The 16,662-nt window shown below is 41.8% G+C and overlaps 1 protein-coding gene across 1 annotated transcript; it reads left to right on the plus strand.

Annotated features, from left to right (window-relative positions):
• The first annotated feature begins 2,496 nt into the window (after positions 1-2,496).
• LOC147004480 (melanoma-associated antigen 10-like) lies at positions 2,497-3,504 on the plus strand. Its single transcript, XM_085837543.1, has one exon. The coding sequence runs from the start codon at positions 2,542-2,544 to the stop codon at positions 3,502-3,504; it is 963 nt and encodes a 320-aa protein (XP_085693669.1). The 5' UTR covers positions 2,497-2,541.
• Positions 3,505-16,662: the final 13,158 nt, after the last annotated feature.

Raw genomic sequence — 16,662 nt, forward strand, 5'->3', positions numbered from 1 at the left:
CACTGACCTCTTCCCAGGCTGGGAACCCCTGAGGCAACTCTGGTTTTCCCACATCTCAGACTTTTCTTTCTCACCTAAAGAACAGTGCTCAATGCTTCAGTACTACGCAGTACTTGCCCTGCTGGCAGCATGGGATAAGCACAATAAAACTCCCCATAATTCACCTCCATAAGCAGCCATGCCTAGTTGTGGATCAGAAGCAGGCCCACAACCTAACTGGAGGGATGTTGAATATAAGTAAAACGCAATGTATGAAATGATCCAAATTTTAAGAAAACATTCTTAAAAGATCATGTGGCTCTTTGAACAGTCCACACAGACTCTTGGAATCAAGGTGAGAGTTTATGATTAGTCTAAGGAATCTCAAATCAGTGCTTCTCCATTGTCCACTCTGCACCTAACAGGGTGAGGTGCATCCTTAGGGGTAAGGATCTATTCTTCAGTGGGTCTCTGTTTTACATACATTTTTGGAGCAATTGAAGTAGATAGGGTCCAGGATCCATGAACTCCCAGGGTAAGAGACTGTAGGTCAACTAAAGTGATGCCACACTAGATAATTCAGCTGGATCACAATAATTGGGATTGTAATACAGGCGTCCAGGATAGATACAGTATTGGCCTACTGTGACCTCAGTAGATAGAACTACAGAAGTTTTTCGTTTGTTTGTTTGTTTGTTTTGTTTCTGATGTCCATGTTAAAGAAGTCTAGGATACATCCCTAGTCAAGGCAAAAATCTAGGGTTCACTGTGGTGTGCTCACTTCAAATAATCCATAAATAAAATTTTTCTTGAGATCCCTAAGTTATGTGGGTGTGTGACTGCCTCTTTGTTATGATTAAAGATTTTTCTGAGATTTATATAGTAGGTGAAGACATTGATTCTAGGTGTGATGTCAAGTTAGCAGAGGGAACCACTTAGGAGGACAGAGAGCAGAGTCCCATGATTTCTGTGTCTTATACATGTACTTCTGGGGACTGTATGTGTCCAAGGCTGAGAAAGAAGGGACTGTGCTGCCTGGTTATATTCTGAGTCTAACACTCAGAGGCATTAAGTGGCAAGCTTAGTTGTACCTTGGACAGGAAAGCAGCAGTCTTTGGAGAGACAAGGTCTTTTTGTCATCTGCACATAAAGAAAGGTATAAGGAAAAAGTCAGATGAATAAATCCCAGTTGGTCTTAGGAAATCCCATATCAGACTAGTGCAGGTCATGTGAACAATCCACATTAACACATCCAGATGGACATGGATTTGGCACTTTCTCAGATGTCATGAGACCAGAGTGGGTAGCCATATTTGAAAACAAGGGTTCCAGGATCATGAGAGTTCAGGTAGTATCCTCAAATGTATGTGTTAAGGAAAACTCTTTTACGGGCCCAACAAACACTTGTCCCTTCCCTGATCCACACAGTGCTGGGTGGGGATGTCTTGCTAACCACCCTATCTTGTATACAGGTCCCTGATATCAAGGAGCTGAAATCCCGGTAAAGTAGAGTTTGACTAGAGTCTTCAGAGGAAAGAAGATCTCAGGAGTGTCAGGACTGAAGGTGAGGACTGAAGATGTCCTGCATTTAAACAAATGGGAAATGTCCCATACCTGGCCTGCTACAGGCTGTGAAGAAACCAAGGGCTATAGATAACTTCCCTCACCTCTTACCTCTTTATAACAGAAATAGGCTCCTGACTAAAAGAAACTAGCCTCAGATCATCAGGTGAAGCAGTACAGTACTTGTCTTTGATGAAGGAGAGTGTTCGGCAGGTCTGACAATTCAGGACACATGAAAACCATTAAATTTTCTCATTTCATGTAATTTAGTTTGAACATGTATAGCCATGTATGAATCTATCTTAATACCCTTTATTAATTTGTAGAGGGTTGGATATGTAAGAGTTTGCTACAGGCCATCAAGAGGGCACTGTCCAGTCAATGACAGAAAACATAAGGGCCCAAAATGATCAGTGAAGACACCATTCACTTCAAGTAGTGTTATCCCATGCCCCCCCCCCCCAACCCAGGTCATCTCTGCCTTTGTTTTACAAATAGGGTCTAAGTTAGCAACTAGCTCTTTGCAGCTATGGGATGGTTGCCGCATCTCTTATAATGAGTGTAACCTGGAACACATGAAAATCATCCTCTGTGTTAGTGCCCGCACTCTTTTACAAAGTCAAAGCTGTGTAGTCTCAGAACTTAGAGGGATGCCTAAACTGATATTATATATCAATGGTCCCAACAACTGAGAATACTGACTCTCCACAATACCTCAAATATTCCCATGGTACACTGTGATTATCTGTTGTGATACCTGCCTGCACTCCATATGGCAGGGGGGCCTCCTGTTTCAGGCTTTCAGATTCCAGGATTGCTTAGAGCCCTGTGACCTTAAAACACTCCTCCGGAGCTCTCAAGTATCATGACATTTTGAATTTTGTGGGACATGATCTGCCTTAAGAATCCACTCACCCTCTTCTTTCTCCATCAGACCTGTGGATCCTGCCTGCTGGGATTGGAACACTATCCTGCCTACTGTTACCTAGGATAGTCAAAATGGCTGATTCCTATAAGACCCAATACTGCTACCTCCAAGAGAGTGCTCAGGCCCAACAGGAATTAAACAACGACCAGGAGACCATGGAGACATCAGAGGAGGAGGAAGGACCCACCACCTCAAATAAGGTGTGTGGTAGTGGAATACCAAGTCCTCCCCAGAGTCCTCAGAAAGCCTACTCTCCCTGTGTGGCACTGGCCTCCATCCCTGATAGCCCATCTGAGGAAGCTTCCATCAAAGGATCAGAGGCCCTGGAAGACCCACTGTATTTGTTGCACAATGCACAGAACACAAAGGTGTATGACTTGGTGGACTTTCTGGTTTTAAATTATCAAATGAAGGCAATCACTACCAAAGCAGAAATGTTGGAAAGTATTGGTAGAGAGTATGAGGAGTACTACCCTCTGATCTTTAGTGAGGCCTCTGAGTGCTTGAAGCTGGTCTTTGGCCTTGACATGGTAGAAGTGGACCCCTCTGTCCACTCCTATATCCTTGTCACTGCCCTGGGGATCACCTATGATGGGATGATGACTGATGTCCAGGGTATGCCCAAGACAGGTATCCTCATAGCTGTACTGAGTGTCATTTTCATGAAGGGAAACTATGTCAGTGAGGAGATTATCTGGGAAATGCTGAATAACATAGGGTTGTGTGGTGGGAGGGATCCTTACATACATAAAGACCCCAGGAAGCTCATCTCTGAGGACTTTGTGCAGGAAGGGTACCTGGAATACAGGCAGGTGCCCAATAGTGATCCTCCTAGCTATGGGTTCCTGTGGGGCCCAAGGGCTTTAGCAGAAACCAGCAAAATGAAAGTCTTACAGTTTTTTGCCAGCATTAATAAGACTCATCCCAGAGCCTTCCCTGAAAAGTATGCAGAGGCTTTGCAAGATGAGATAGACAGGACCAAGGCCTGGATCTTGAGCAGATGCTCTAATTTCTCTGATCTGCACACATTCTAGTGTACTGGCATTTCCCTTCTAACCCCACGTCAGATAGTGTCATTGATAAAATTCCTGTATCCTCATTTGAGAGGTGGCTGGAGGAGAGCATTAAGCATTTTTTATCACTCTGTTTGGGTGACTTTAGGATTCTTAGTAGTCCAAAATTTTAATAATCATAGTTTAAGGTCCAATACTTTTAGTTTTAAGTGCATGCAGTGTTGTTTTTCCAGGTTTGCAGAATGTTATTATTTTGAAAAGAAGTGGGAATGACTTCTGTATTAATTTGTTAAATGTCTCAAGAAACTAGTGACATTGTAACTTTAATTTTCTGGGCAATGGAAAATATGTGAAAGTTAAAAAAAACAAGAATAAAAGATTTTTCATCATCTCAAACTGTTTAGTATGTTGTGGTTAACAAATTAAAATTAAAAGTAAAATTATTAAATTGAATTCATAACACTATAATCTTCACTGGTTCCCTGTGCATACTAAAGTCCTCTGTTTGCAGTGGACCATTGGATGTATTAAGAATGCTACTCATTCAGCCGAAATGCCTCCAGTGTTGGTAGAGAAAGAAATCAGGTCTATATTTTCCTCTAGATAATTGGGGTAGAACTGAAGCCAGAGTCAATAAATTGTCTATATAAGATTAGAGCGTGAGCCTCAGATCTTTCAAAAATTTAGAGGTTTTTTTTTTTTTTTTTTTTTTTTTTAATGATGATTAGAACTGGTTCAGAGTTTTGCAGAGGGTCTTCCTAAGGCAAGCACCTCAATTTGTATGCTGTATACCATAGCATTTTGTGATTTCTGGCCAAGTAACAACTCAAAAGATCTGTATGTCATGATCCAGGGTATCTTATTCTAGACCACACGTTCCAGTAATTCATGAGGTACACATGTTGGAAAAGAATTCTTCACTTATAAATTGGCATTAGAGTTAAGTAAATCATAATCAAGCTAAAATCCATAGGCCAAGAGGGATTCTGTAAAGAAGAGGTCTGTAGGGGGAGCATGAATGAATATACCTGAGAAGGGAAAATAGAATAAAAATTGCAGCATATAAGTGGTTGGATGTGGATGCGAATGGGACAGATGGGCTGATGGAATTAGACAGTACAAGGAAAGGCATTTGGAATTGGGGAACTTTTAAGTATGTTCAGGTGGATACGCCTTGTAATGGAAACTTCTTGGAATCCATGAAGTTTATTTTGGTGACTGAATGTATCTGGCTTTGTTTTGAGGGTGACATGGTGGGGGCTGTCGTTGATACCTTCCCCTCCAGCTACGTGGGTTTCCCAGTCTTCTCCTCTTTGCCTTAGGGGCAAGATGTACAATTTTTAGCTCCTTTTCCAGTGCCGAGTTTCACAGGATATTGCCTTGTTTCTGGCTTTGATGTGAATAGACTGAACCTCTGAACCTGTAGGCCAACCACAATGAAATGTTGTTGTTTATAAGATTTGTTTGGTCATGCTGCCTCTTCATACCCAGGGTCCCTTACTAATCCATTAATATAATTAGGATTTCTGGTAATGGAGGATATGTAGTCTGAACAGGCCATCTTTGGAACACAAGTAATGTTCCAGTGGTGGGAATACATTGGAGTTGCTTAAGATTTTAGCAGAAGGGTTCCATAGAGATTCCCAAACAACACATGCTGATGCCAGGACTAGGGTTTGTCCTCTGCAAACTGACACTGTGGCCATATTGCCAGGGAAAATGTCACATAGTTCATTGGGTATAAAGAAGACTAGCTGGTACATGCATGGTGACTCAACTCCAACATTCTAGGAACTTTTGTGTGGGAAGGTACTGGGCAGTCTAAAAACAGTGTAAGATGGACATCAAATCTGCCACAAATCCTTCAACGTACAATCTGTCATACCTATATAAAGTTCGGGGGCACTGCAAGAGGGCTAGTGGTATGAACTTGAAGGAGTAGGCAACCAATGTTTTGTTTAACCAGAGGTCCATGCTATGAGACAGATACATTGCCTAGACATGGAAACAGGGGAACCCAGAGACCTAGGGTTGAACCAAGTATGAATGGCCTATTGCAGAGTGTTATACTCATAGGTCAGTGCTTTTTTTCAGATAAGAGAGACTTCCTCCAGCATTGGATATGAGCAGGTGCAGAGACCCACAAGCATACATTATGTAAAGTTAGTGTTTAAATTTGAGGTCTCTGGACCTTCAGAGAAGAGATGGGGAAGCCTGGGGAATTTTTTTTTGAGGGGGGGTGGTCTGGGGAAAATTATAGAAATCAGAAAGGATGTGGGACATCAAGAGAACAAGGCCAACAAAATTAAATAGGAAGAGTTTGCACGGTGTCACATAAACTAAAGCAGAAAGCACAGGACCTGCATGGGTCTCCATCTCTAAGGATTACTGCTGAATAACATTACTGATTCCTGTTTATCATTATCATTATTATTATTATTATTTTAAATATTATTTTGATTTGTTTTCTACAATCCTATCATTATTTCCCTCTTGGTCATTCCTCGTTAGTTCCTAATCTCCCAGTATAAACTAAACAGAGACAGAGTGAAACTAACTGAGGTTACAACCAAATAGAACTATTATTATATCAGCATAATATATAAATATATCAGTTTCTTGTTTTACCTATTGTGACTTTGTGGCTCATCTCAGCTATTCTGGTATAAATTTCTCTCCAATCTTAATGATTCAGACCAGTTTCCCTTGGGTTCTAGATGAGTTCATCTGCTTTACCTCAAACTGTCTCTGGCAATCTTTTCTAATCACCTGCCTTTTTCTCACTCCATGGTATTTTATTCTCCACCTCCAAACTGTCCTTGTAAAACTCCCTCCCACACTCATCTCTTTTAAGTAGCCTCCCATTTTTTGTTTGAGAGTTGGGCCTATTCTGCCACACACACACCAGTGGAGACTGCATGACTGGCCCCAAAGCTTGGACATAGTTCTGAGGCAAAAAGCTTTATGGAAACTTAGTCTCTTGGAACCCTGGCATCTCATAGCAGGAATGCTCCAAATTTGCCCTTGTGTCAGTTGTTGAACAGGTCTGTGTGCTTCCCTTCAGTAATGTTTTATTATAAGCGCCCCCAAGAAATGATTTGACATATAGCTATGTTAGATTGGCCTCCACAAGTGTTCCAATATCTTAGGAAATCATTGAGCCAACCTTGGGCTTTGGATGTATTAAGAATGCTACTCATTCAGCCGAAATGCCTCCAGTGTAGGTAGAGAAAGAAATCAGGCATTTCAATTTACTGGAAAAGAGCTGGAAATCTCAGGGCTAGTTCTGCAAAGTAAACTTAGAATAACAGCTGAGCCACTTCCATGTGCAGGAATTTAAATATCCTAGGGAGATGTTGGATAATACAATAGACTAGAATTGTTCCTATGGCAAGGGCATAAAGCCCTTTTCCCTGTCTTCTAAAAATAAGCTGTCCTTAGGTGGGTCTGCTTTATATCCCAGTTGTCAACACTGATTTTTATCCCAGTTGAAATCCATGGCTGGATCCTGTCAGCTTTTATGTATGCATTTCTCTGTTTTGTGTAAAGGGTCATTTTGCATCGGGTAACATCAATGTACCTTGGATAACCTTAATGTATCACTTAACTTCCTTGTTTTCTTCTGTAATATAAGTCTGATGCTTGCTTTGAGAAATTACATTCTGACCCAACACTCTCTCTGGTGTTTGTGTCTGTTTGTGAAGTTTTTGCTGACTCCTTGCCCACCTGAGTACCTGAACCTTGATTCTCTAGTGTGTTGAGGGACCAAATCATTCCAGTCCACTGCACTATCCTATCTCTCACTCAGTCTTTCCAATGTTTTTATGATTTGTTATTTTTTCTGCCCTCAAGTCAACTTTACTTTCATAGTTGGCTACTTCCTTCTACAAATAACTTTACCTTCATTGTGTGAGATTAAAGGTGTGTAATAATTGGGTCTGCATTATATCTAGTGGGAATAAATGTATGTAATTCCAGCCAGAACACAGTGCCCTCGAAGTACTTTGGGTATGATCTCTTGGGAGAACAGCCATGTTGCTTGATTCAAATTCTCTACACGTTATGGATGTTGGCTTGGTGGTTTTGTTGGACTCCTTACAACGGGAGAGGATGTGAGATGCCATTTTTCTAATTCATTGGATCTTTTCTTATTTTATATTACAAATGTTATCCCCTTTCCAGGTCTCCCGTCTGGAAAGCCCTATCCCCTCTTCTGTCTAACTGCCTCAATGAGGGTGCTCCTCCTCTCATCTACCCACTTGTACCTACCATCTCTGAGATTCTCATAAACTGGGGCATCAACCCCCCACAGGCCCAATGGCCTATCCTCCCACTGATGTCCATCAAGGCCATCCTTTACCTCATATGCCATTAGTCCCTTCATATATACTATTTGCTTGGGAGTCCAGTCTCCAGGAACTCTTGGGGATCTGGAATTTGATACTGTGGCTCCAATCATGGGGCTGCAAACTGCTCCATCTGCCCATTTCTTACTATTTCATCTGGGACCTTACACTTAGTCCAATGGTTTGCTGTGAGAATCCTTCTCTATATTTGTCAAGCTCTGCCAGAGCCTCTCAGTAGACAGTCATATCAGGCTCCTGTCAGTAAGCACTTCCCAGCATCCACAATAGATTCTGGGTTTGGGGACTGTATATGGAATGGATTCTAAGTCTCCTTCATGATAAAAGTTTTAGAAAGATTAGAAATTCCATGCCCATACCTAGACATAGCAAAAGCAACATACTGTAAGGCAGTAGCCTACATCAAGCTAAAGAGAGTGGAACTTGAAGCAATCCCACTAGAATCAAGGAATAGACAAGGCTGTTGACTCTCTCCCTACCTGTTTTAATATAGCACTGGAAGAGTTTGATTGGAACAAACCAAAACAAAACAAGATAAAAAATCATGTGACAGCAGATGCTTGATAGGATGTGGAGAAAGAGGAACACTCCTCCATTGCTGGTGGGATTGCAAACTGATAGAACCCCTCTGGAAATCAGTTTGGTTGTTCTTCAGAAATGTGTGTGTCTCTGAATCTTTGTCCTGTGCTTATACTCCTCTCATCCTATTGGTTTGTCTTGTAAAGCCTTGACATTTGAGAAGTTTGCCTTGTCATACTGACATGCCTTTTGTAGGGTTTGGTTGCTGTTGTCCTTGGAGATTTCCACTTTTTGAAAGAAGAATCATATGGGGAGTGGAGCATAGAGAGGGAAGGTGTGAGTAGAGCTGTATGGGGTATATGGAGTAGAAAGTGTAGTCAGGATGTTTTGTCTAAGAAAATAACCTATTTTGTAATAAAATATTAGTCCATATAAATTGCAAATAATATTTAGAGTAAGAATAAAACCTCAAAGAGATTTTCCAAGGTTAAACAACTTTATAAATCTATGATTTATATACTGAGTAATTGATAAGACAGCAATCTTGATCTTATAGAAACTAAACTTATTATTATTTAACTTTCTTCTCAAAATATGTTATTTAAACTAAAAATAATTTTTTAAAAGCTTACTGCATTAGTCCAAAATAATTTAGGGATTCTGTGGCTGTGTCCTGGAAAGCTGAGAACATAGATGTCAATCGAGGCTTTTGTCCAAGTCCCAGTCGTTTTCCTCATAAAGGCCCCTGTTCACAAACATGTCTTTTGTACCCACCCACCTGTCTGTCCCTGCTGCATTTTCTTTTCTGACCTTCCTTCTGCCTCTGGAAACCAGAAAGGTTTCACTGCTGTCCTTTTAACAGGGTCCATTGCAGAAGTCTTGTCCCTACCAAACAGCACAGCCTTGTCCCCTGAAGGCAGTGCACCTTGGTCGGAGAGGCTCAAACTGGGCTGGGATTTAGGTACTTAGAAAGCTACACATTTTACCTTTCCAGTGTGCTAGGCATTCACTCTGTCTTTTTGGATAATTTGTTGTGCTTGGGTCTATTACCCTGAAATATGGAAACTGATTTTGTTATCTGGAAAAGGAGTTTATTCCCATGGACAGATTTATAATCAAGCAGATGTCTTTGAAAGAGAGACTGGAACTGATACAATGGTAGTTTGAGGAACCAAACTGTGCTGGATAATTTTATGTAGTGAGATACAAGCTAAAGTCATTTGAGAGGAAGGGACCTAAATTGAGAAAAGAGCTATAAAAGATTGGATAGTAGTCATGGGTTTGAACATTTTCTTAATTAATGATTGTTAGGAGAGGGGTAGGGCTTTGTAAGTGATACCACCATGGGCTGGTCATATTGGGTTCTATATGAAATCACATTGTGCAACCCAGGTGGTCAAGGTAGTAAGCAGCACTCCTTCATGGCCTTTGCATTATCTATGGACTCCAGGTTCCTGGCCTAATTAAGGACCAAATGCATGCATCTCACTCTTCCCTCACCCTCACCCATTTCTTTGGAATCTAGGGCCCCTTTCTTTTATACATGAACCCTGCTTTATATAAAATATAATCTAAGACATGTTGCAGAAATTTTCTGTCAAAAATCACAATAGTGTAAATATATTTTCCTTTAAATTCAATATTGGAATACGTGGAAAAACAAAAGGCTAGGGAAAACATAATCATACAATGTTGTAAAAGGAAGAAGAAGAAGAAGGGGAAATTGCAAATACTGAATTAAACTTTAAGGCATATTTCAACCCTGATGTTGAAACAGTGACATAATTTAACTGTGCTGATGTGTCAGACATAAATATATTTAAGAATTGTGTTCAGATATTGTCTTTGCAGCTGCTCCCACCTTCCCCTCATGCTCTGTCCAGGCGTAATTAATTTTGTCTGGAATGTGTGATTATCAGGAGTTCATTATTTCCAAAGACTTTCCTGGATCCATCACCCTGGATAGTGCAGGTAGGAATGGGAGCAGCACACTGTGTGGTTCTTCATGCATCTGAAGACACTGTCAACATGAGCTGGCAGAGCGCAGAGGGGCCCCTGTAGGAGTTCCAGGTATCCAATAAACCCCAGCAGAAACTTTTCCAGTCCTCCCAGTAACATTATTGACCATGTGGAAATTACACTTGCCAGGTTGACCAAATACTGTTCACATGGGAACAAGGATAGGGCCCACAATGAATCAGGGTGCCAGCAGGAGAGGGCATTTTTAGCTATGTCCCATGACCCACTGAGAGAGTAAACATTTCCCTGTCCAATGCTCAAACTTCACCATTTATATTGTGTCCTAACTAGATGGAGGAATCTCCCCACAGGACTTAAGCTCTCCACCACAGTTTGGTTTGGGCTATGGTCCTCAATTCCCACCTCCTGATCAATTTGCCCTTCTAGGGCTCCTTTTTCCACCTGCCACCCTAGAGGCTGCCCAGATGGCCTTCCCATCACCCCTATCCCGGCCTATTTGGTTCATGAGGAAATTCCCAACAGCCTCCTGTACTTCATGTAAATTTTGCCACATAATGCAGTTTTCTGACCTATCATTTTTTCTTTCCTGTTCTCCCTTATGTTCCTCACCTCAAAATTCAGAAAAGAAACATTTTTAAGTTTTGGATCATCCTCCGTCTTTATGTGTTTTTGAAGCTATGTCTCATGTAAACAAAGGGGTTTGTTTCCTCATGTCTATTTACTCCTGTCTTTCTGCCTTGGGTCAGTTCAACCTTAGGGAGATGCCTCAAAGTCTATTGTGTATCTTATAACCCTAACAGAGGACACATAATTATTACAATTACTAGAGACACAACAGTCCATACCGCAGAAGATTGATGGCCATTTCTTTATGTCATGTTATTTTTCTGCTAGTCACTAATTGGTCCTTTGTGTCACATGTGATTTCTCAAGAAGATTTCAAGAAAGGATTTCATTCCAGACACAGAGAACACTTGCAGAGCAAAGTAATGTTTCCACTTGCCGAAGACTTTTATGCAATGAGTTTATTGAGAGTAAATTAGTTGACAAAAAGTCAGCTATACTCCTGGAAAGAACCCTGATAAAAGCAGCAGGCACACCTCTGAAGCATATCACTCAAGCCTGGAAGAGCCCCAGAATCTAAAGAAAGAAGTGTGTAACCCATAACTTTGAAAACAGTAAAACCACACCACTGAAGGGCATTGTTGGGCTGAATTTGACCTTATTTATGCTGTCAGGAAGACATGCAAGCAGTCAGGCAGTCAGGCAGTAAGGCAGTCAGGCAGTCAGGCAGTCAGGCAGTCAGGCAGTCAGGCAGTCAGGCAGTCAGGCAGTCAGGGAGTCAGGCAGGTAGGCAGGCAGGCAGGCAGGCAGGCAAGCAGGCAGGAAGGCAGGTTCTTAGAAGCCAGTTCAGACAACTTGATCTATAAGTCATTGCTCTTTAGAGATGGCGTGCTGCAACAAATGTCACCACTAGACAGAAATGTGAGCCATTTTTCTCCATCTCCCAAAAGAGAAGGAAAATGTGAGTAAGGTTTGCTGCATCGTACCTGGCTAACTTAGTACATTTGTTTTAAATCTATGAGAACTCCAGCTTCCTGAGGGACAAGACAGAGCTCCTTGGAATATTGATAGGAGCAAAGGAGAAAATAGCTCAGGCATGCCAGTCACAATCTCAACTCAGAAGGGCTGAGGAGTTCTGGACTAGTACAAGTAAGATGAAGCTTTTACCTAATATACATTTCCAGTGCTGCCTAAGGCCAAGGAAAGTTGTATATAGTGACTGCAGCAGTTTAACAAGAAAAAGACACATGCAGGCAGCCTTTCTTAGGGGCCTTCTAATGCCATTAAAAAGTGCAAAATCCCTGTAAGTGACACAGACTTTTGTCCTTCTCAGGAGACCAGAGTCCCATTAAAGGGGACACATCTGAAAATGATGTAGATTTCCCATCAGCTACTGTTGAGATAGACATGGCTGTGCATGTGCCCAACATCTCCTCATGGTACCAGAGATATGGGTACCTGTTGTCTGTGTACAGCACTTGCAGTTCCAAACTGAAATCTGCCCTATCAGCCATATCTCTAAGCGAGTCAGTTGAGGAAGAAGGGGAGGAAGAATGGGATGATGGGGAAGAGGAACAATTCTGTGAAAACAACTGAATGATCCTTGTGATTTTTCAAAACAAAACAACATCCTGAACCCAGTGGGCAGTATAGACTTAGAAAAAAAAATCAATATATTTTCAGAGAGGTAGAAATTTTAGTTTAGTTTGTTTTTCTGGATTTATTTTCTGAGCATGCTATTTTAAGATATTAATTATACATTCAATTTTTACATTATTATTCTATATCTTATGCAGGTAACAGAGCTTATTCCTGGGAATGAGACTATCATGGGGATAAAAAAGAAAACAAGAAATAATAAAAAAAAAAGTAGACACACAGACACAGGTACAGCAAATCCTGGATACATTGAACATGTTCATTCTGATGAATCAGAAACGTATTTCACACATTATCCTGGAAGGTATTTGGGGATCAATCTCAGGTTGCAGTCATCTCTGAAGAATTAGCTTTGGTCGTGTGTTTTTAGATACCTGACCAAATTTCCAGTAGACCCAGTGGAAATCTTTTTCTCTTCTCATGAGTCTGTGTATCTGAGGAACTAGCGTCCTTGGAATGATTCTGACCCCTTCAAACTAAACACATTCACTCAGAATTTAATCCAGTCTATACTTTCACCCAGGATTCGTTGACTTTTCACACTCATTTATAGTAATTTCTCAACTAGAAAATCAGCTCAATTCAAGATGTGTGTGTGTGTGTGTGGGTGTGTGTTATGAGTGTGTGTATTAGATGAATTCCTATTTTGATTTCAGTGGAAAACTAAAGGTGTACTGAAATGGCACACTAGAAAGAACTGTCTTAACTAATCTAATTCTGCTCCACATGTGCTGGGGTCAAATAACATAAATGAGCATCATTTACACATTCTTAAAGAAGTTATTAGGGAAGCCTACAATTCTTTACTAATATTCCCAAAGCCTATTTTCAAGTCAAAGGAGCTCTGATCCAGAGGGAAGAATCCCAAAAGATACAGTGGATCTCCTGAGGTCAGTTAATCACAAAACCTGGTGTGGTTATTTGTATTTGTTCTGATCTAAGACCTCTCTCCCTAGACTGCACTCGTGGAACGATTTCTAGGATTTCCAGAGACACTGAAAGTAAGACCTAAAGGTTCACATGTGAAGTACCAGAGAGGGTCCCCAAACACTATAACTATACTCCGGTGAGAATCAGTGGACCCAAACTGTCTGCTTCTATGAATTGGCCTGTGAGTCTTTACTCCTCCAATTCTAGGGCCCAAATACAAGAGACCCTCCCCATTTTCTTCATCAGTTCAGAACAGGTTAAAAGCTGCACAGTTTGTACGGTGATGGAAGAACTTGGAACAGAGTTTGGATGCTCTCATATGCAACGAGGGACCATAGACATCACAGGACAGGGTAAGGACAAGTATTGTGGCAACGAGCCACCATTGTTCCTTCTCAGGAAACTATGTCTTTAGGCACAACTTCCGGGGTTCTGGGAAATGCAGACTCATGTGATCTTCTTAGTGTGCATGCAATGCGGGGTGTGTGTTTTTGGAAGGGATAACAGGATCCACAGACTCAGACACATAAACTAGACATGTATCCTTTTGTTGTCCTGAGGCAAATGCAAGTCCACTCAGTGTAATGAGCCTGAGCTCTATTTTCCATATGGTAGGAGAAGGGAGACTTAGGTTTGGTTAATGAATTTCCTTGTGTTTAGCAAATCCCTCAGTGTTAAACTGGGCATATGAGTCCCTGCCAAGTCATTTATGCCTCATGACATGGTGGCCTAAGGTATGTTTTGTGAGGTTCCTGAGATTAAAGCAGCCTGTGCTCTTAATTGTTGTGTCTTTGTATCTTGTATCTGTATTGTTGTATCTGGCATCTTTGTGTACTGGACACCATTTTATGTGACTCTTAGAAGGGATGTTTCCTTGTCCTGCCAGTTGAGGTAAGAATTTGGGGCTCACTCTAAATTTTTTTAGGACAGATGATCCCCATCCTTTGGCCTGCCAAGCTCTCTGTAGGTCAACGTTGTGGGAATAAGTTCCTTGCTTCTTAATTCTGGAGACTATCTAATTTTCTTATCATTTCAAACTTTGCTTGAGGCAAGGCAATGGAGTAGTTGGCTGTGACAAAAAACTGCTAAAAGTGGATTGGGGAAGCATTCCTTAGGTCTGAGAACAACAACAACAACAACAACAACAAAATACTATAATTAAAATGATGTAACCAGCACCAAAGAGGAGCACCCTCCTGGGATTCAGCTCCTACCCCTCTTGATCTAAGACTCAGTCCTAAGGGAACATTTCCCACGTTTTCAGAAATGCAGAAGCATGTGAGATTTTTATTCTGGTTGAAAGTTGAGGAGTGGGTATTCTAAGCTGAATCCAGGATCCAGAGGCTCAGACAATTAAGCGAGTTTTGTATCATTTTGGGATCCTGAATGAAACGGTAGTCCCATTACTGGAAAGTTCTTGGTTTCTAGTGTCCATATTGGCAGACAGGGGAGTGAAGGGACTGTTGTTTGCGGTTCCCTGACTTTAAGGGATGCCTCAGTGAGAACTTGGGCATATGATTCCCTCCCTATCATATATCTGGTGACATGGAGGTCTCCGGAACCTTTTGTGAGCGTCCTGAGTTTCACAGAACCTCTGTGCTGACCTGTGGTACAGAGCACTTCGCCAGCCACTCACATCCGGTGTCCTTTGGACTCTGCGCCATTTTGTTCTGGAGCGTCCTGGAAGGGAGTTCTCCGCGCTGTGCCAGTTGAGGTAAGAATTTCGGGCTCACTATAAAACCTTTCAGGACTGGAAAGTCACCCTTTAGCCCGCCTAGCACCCAGTTCACTAACCTTGTGGGTTGTAGCTCCTTATCCCTCGAAGGTAGGGATTGTCTAAAGGTGCGGTCTTCAAGCATTCCTGAGGAAAAGGGTTGGAAAAATTGGCCGTTTAAAATGAGTGGCTAAGGGTAGACTGTGGAAGCATTTGTTGAGTCAGAGTGACCCCGATAACGTGGTATTAATGATATACCCTCATAAACAGTGGTAATGTGTCCCTACCCCCACTTTATCCTGGGATTCTGTCCTTAGGGACCAATTCTGAGGTTCTCAGAAATGCAGGAGCGCGTGATATTTTTATTCTGATTGAAAAATGAAAAGTGGGTTGTTTGAGCTGGATCGGGATCCACGGGCCCAGACAATTATGATAGGCTTGAACCTCTGTCCATCCTGAAGCATAAGCGAGCCCACTTACTGGGAAGAGCCTGATTGGCAGTTTCCATATCTGAGGACTAGCGAGGCTGAGGACCTTTCTGAGGTTCGCTGAGTTTAGTAGAGGCCTTAGGACTGAGCTCATGGACTGAGACCACTCAGCCATCTATGTGTGGTGATATGGGGGACTCAGGAACCTTTTGTGAGGTACCTTCAATTTAAGGAACTCTCTGTGCTGACTTGTGATACAGAGATCACCTCGCCAGCCAATCACATTTGGAGAATTTGTGGACTTGAACTCAGTGCCAGTTTGGGAGAAGCCGAGGTGGGAGAGCGCCCTGCAGTGCCAGTTTAGGTGAGAATTTCGGGCTAACTCTGAAACCTTTCAGGATAGATGATCCTCCAAATAATGCAGCTTCATCCCTTTGGCCTTGGTAGCTGCCAGTGGGCTAACCTTGTGGGAATGAGCCCTTACTCCTAGATTCTGAAGTGTTTCTAAAGATGCCTTTTCAAATGTTCCAGGAGAGACAATAGATGCAATATTTGACTCAAACAATATTTGAGTCAAACCAGTATGTGAGGTTGTACTGTAGAAGAGCTGCTGGAGCCAGAGAGCCCCACATACTATAGTTGTATTAATTTGACCTGCACTGAACCTGCTCGGGGATTGTGGAAATGAGCCCCTGTTATTTCCTGTCTGGGGAAACTGTCTTTCAGCACCATGTCAGAGATTCCCAGAAAGGTGGGATGTATGAGATTTTGGTCTGGATGGAGGCTGGGGAGTAGGTTGTTTGTGGTGGATCCAGGATCCCCAGGCCCAGACAATTAAGTTAGATTTTTTTTTCCTTTTGGGTTCGCTGAAGCATAAGGGGGTTGCTTAATCTAATCCTGGTTCCCAGTTTTCATTTCAGAGGACTTGTAGTCTGGGGCACTTTTTGTGGTTCCTTGATATTAAACGATGCTTCAGAGCTTACTTAGTGGAATGAGACCCTCTCCAGAAATTTATAGCTAG

This window comes from Mus caroli, unplaced genomic scaffold (genome assembly GCF_978045245.1).
Source record: "Mus caroli unplaced genomic scaffold, Mus_caroli_1 scaffold_5, whole genome shotgun sequence".
NCBI lineage: Eukaryota > Metazoa > Chordata > Mammalia > Rodentia > Muridae > Mus > Mus caroli.

Excerpts from the sequence above, each read along its gene's own strand:
- LOC147004480 (XM_085837543.1), top strand. The coding sequence starts at position 2,542 with ATGGCTGATTCCTATAAGACCCAATACTGCTACCTCCAAGAGAGTGCT.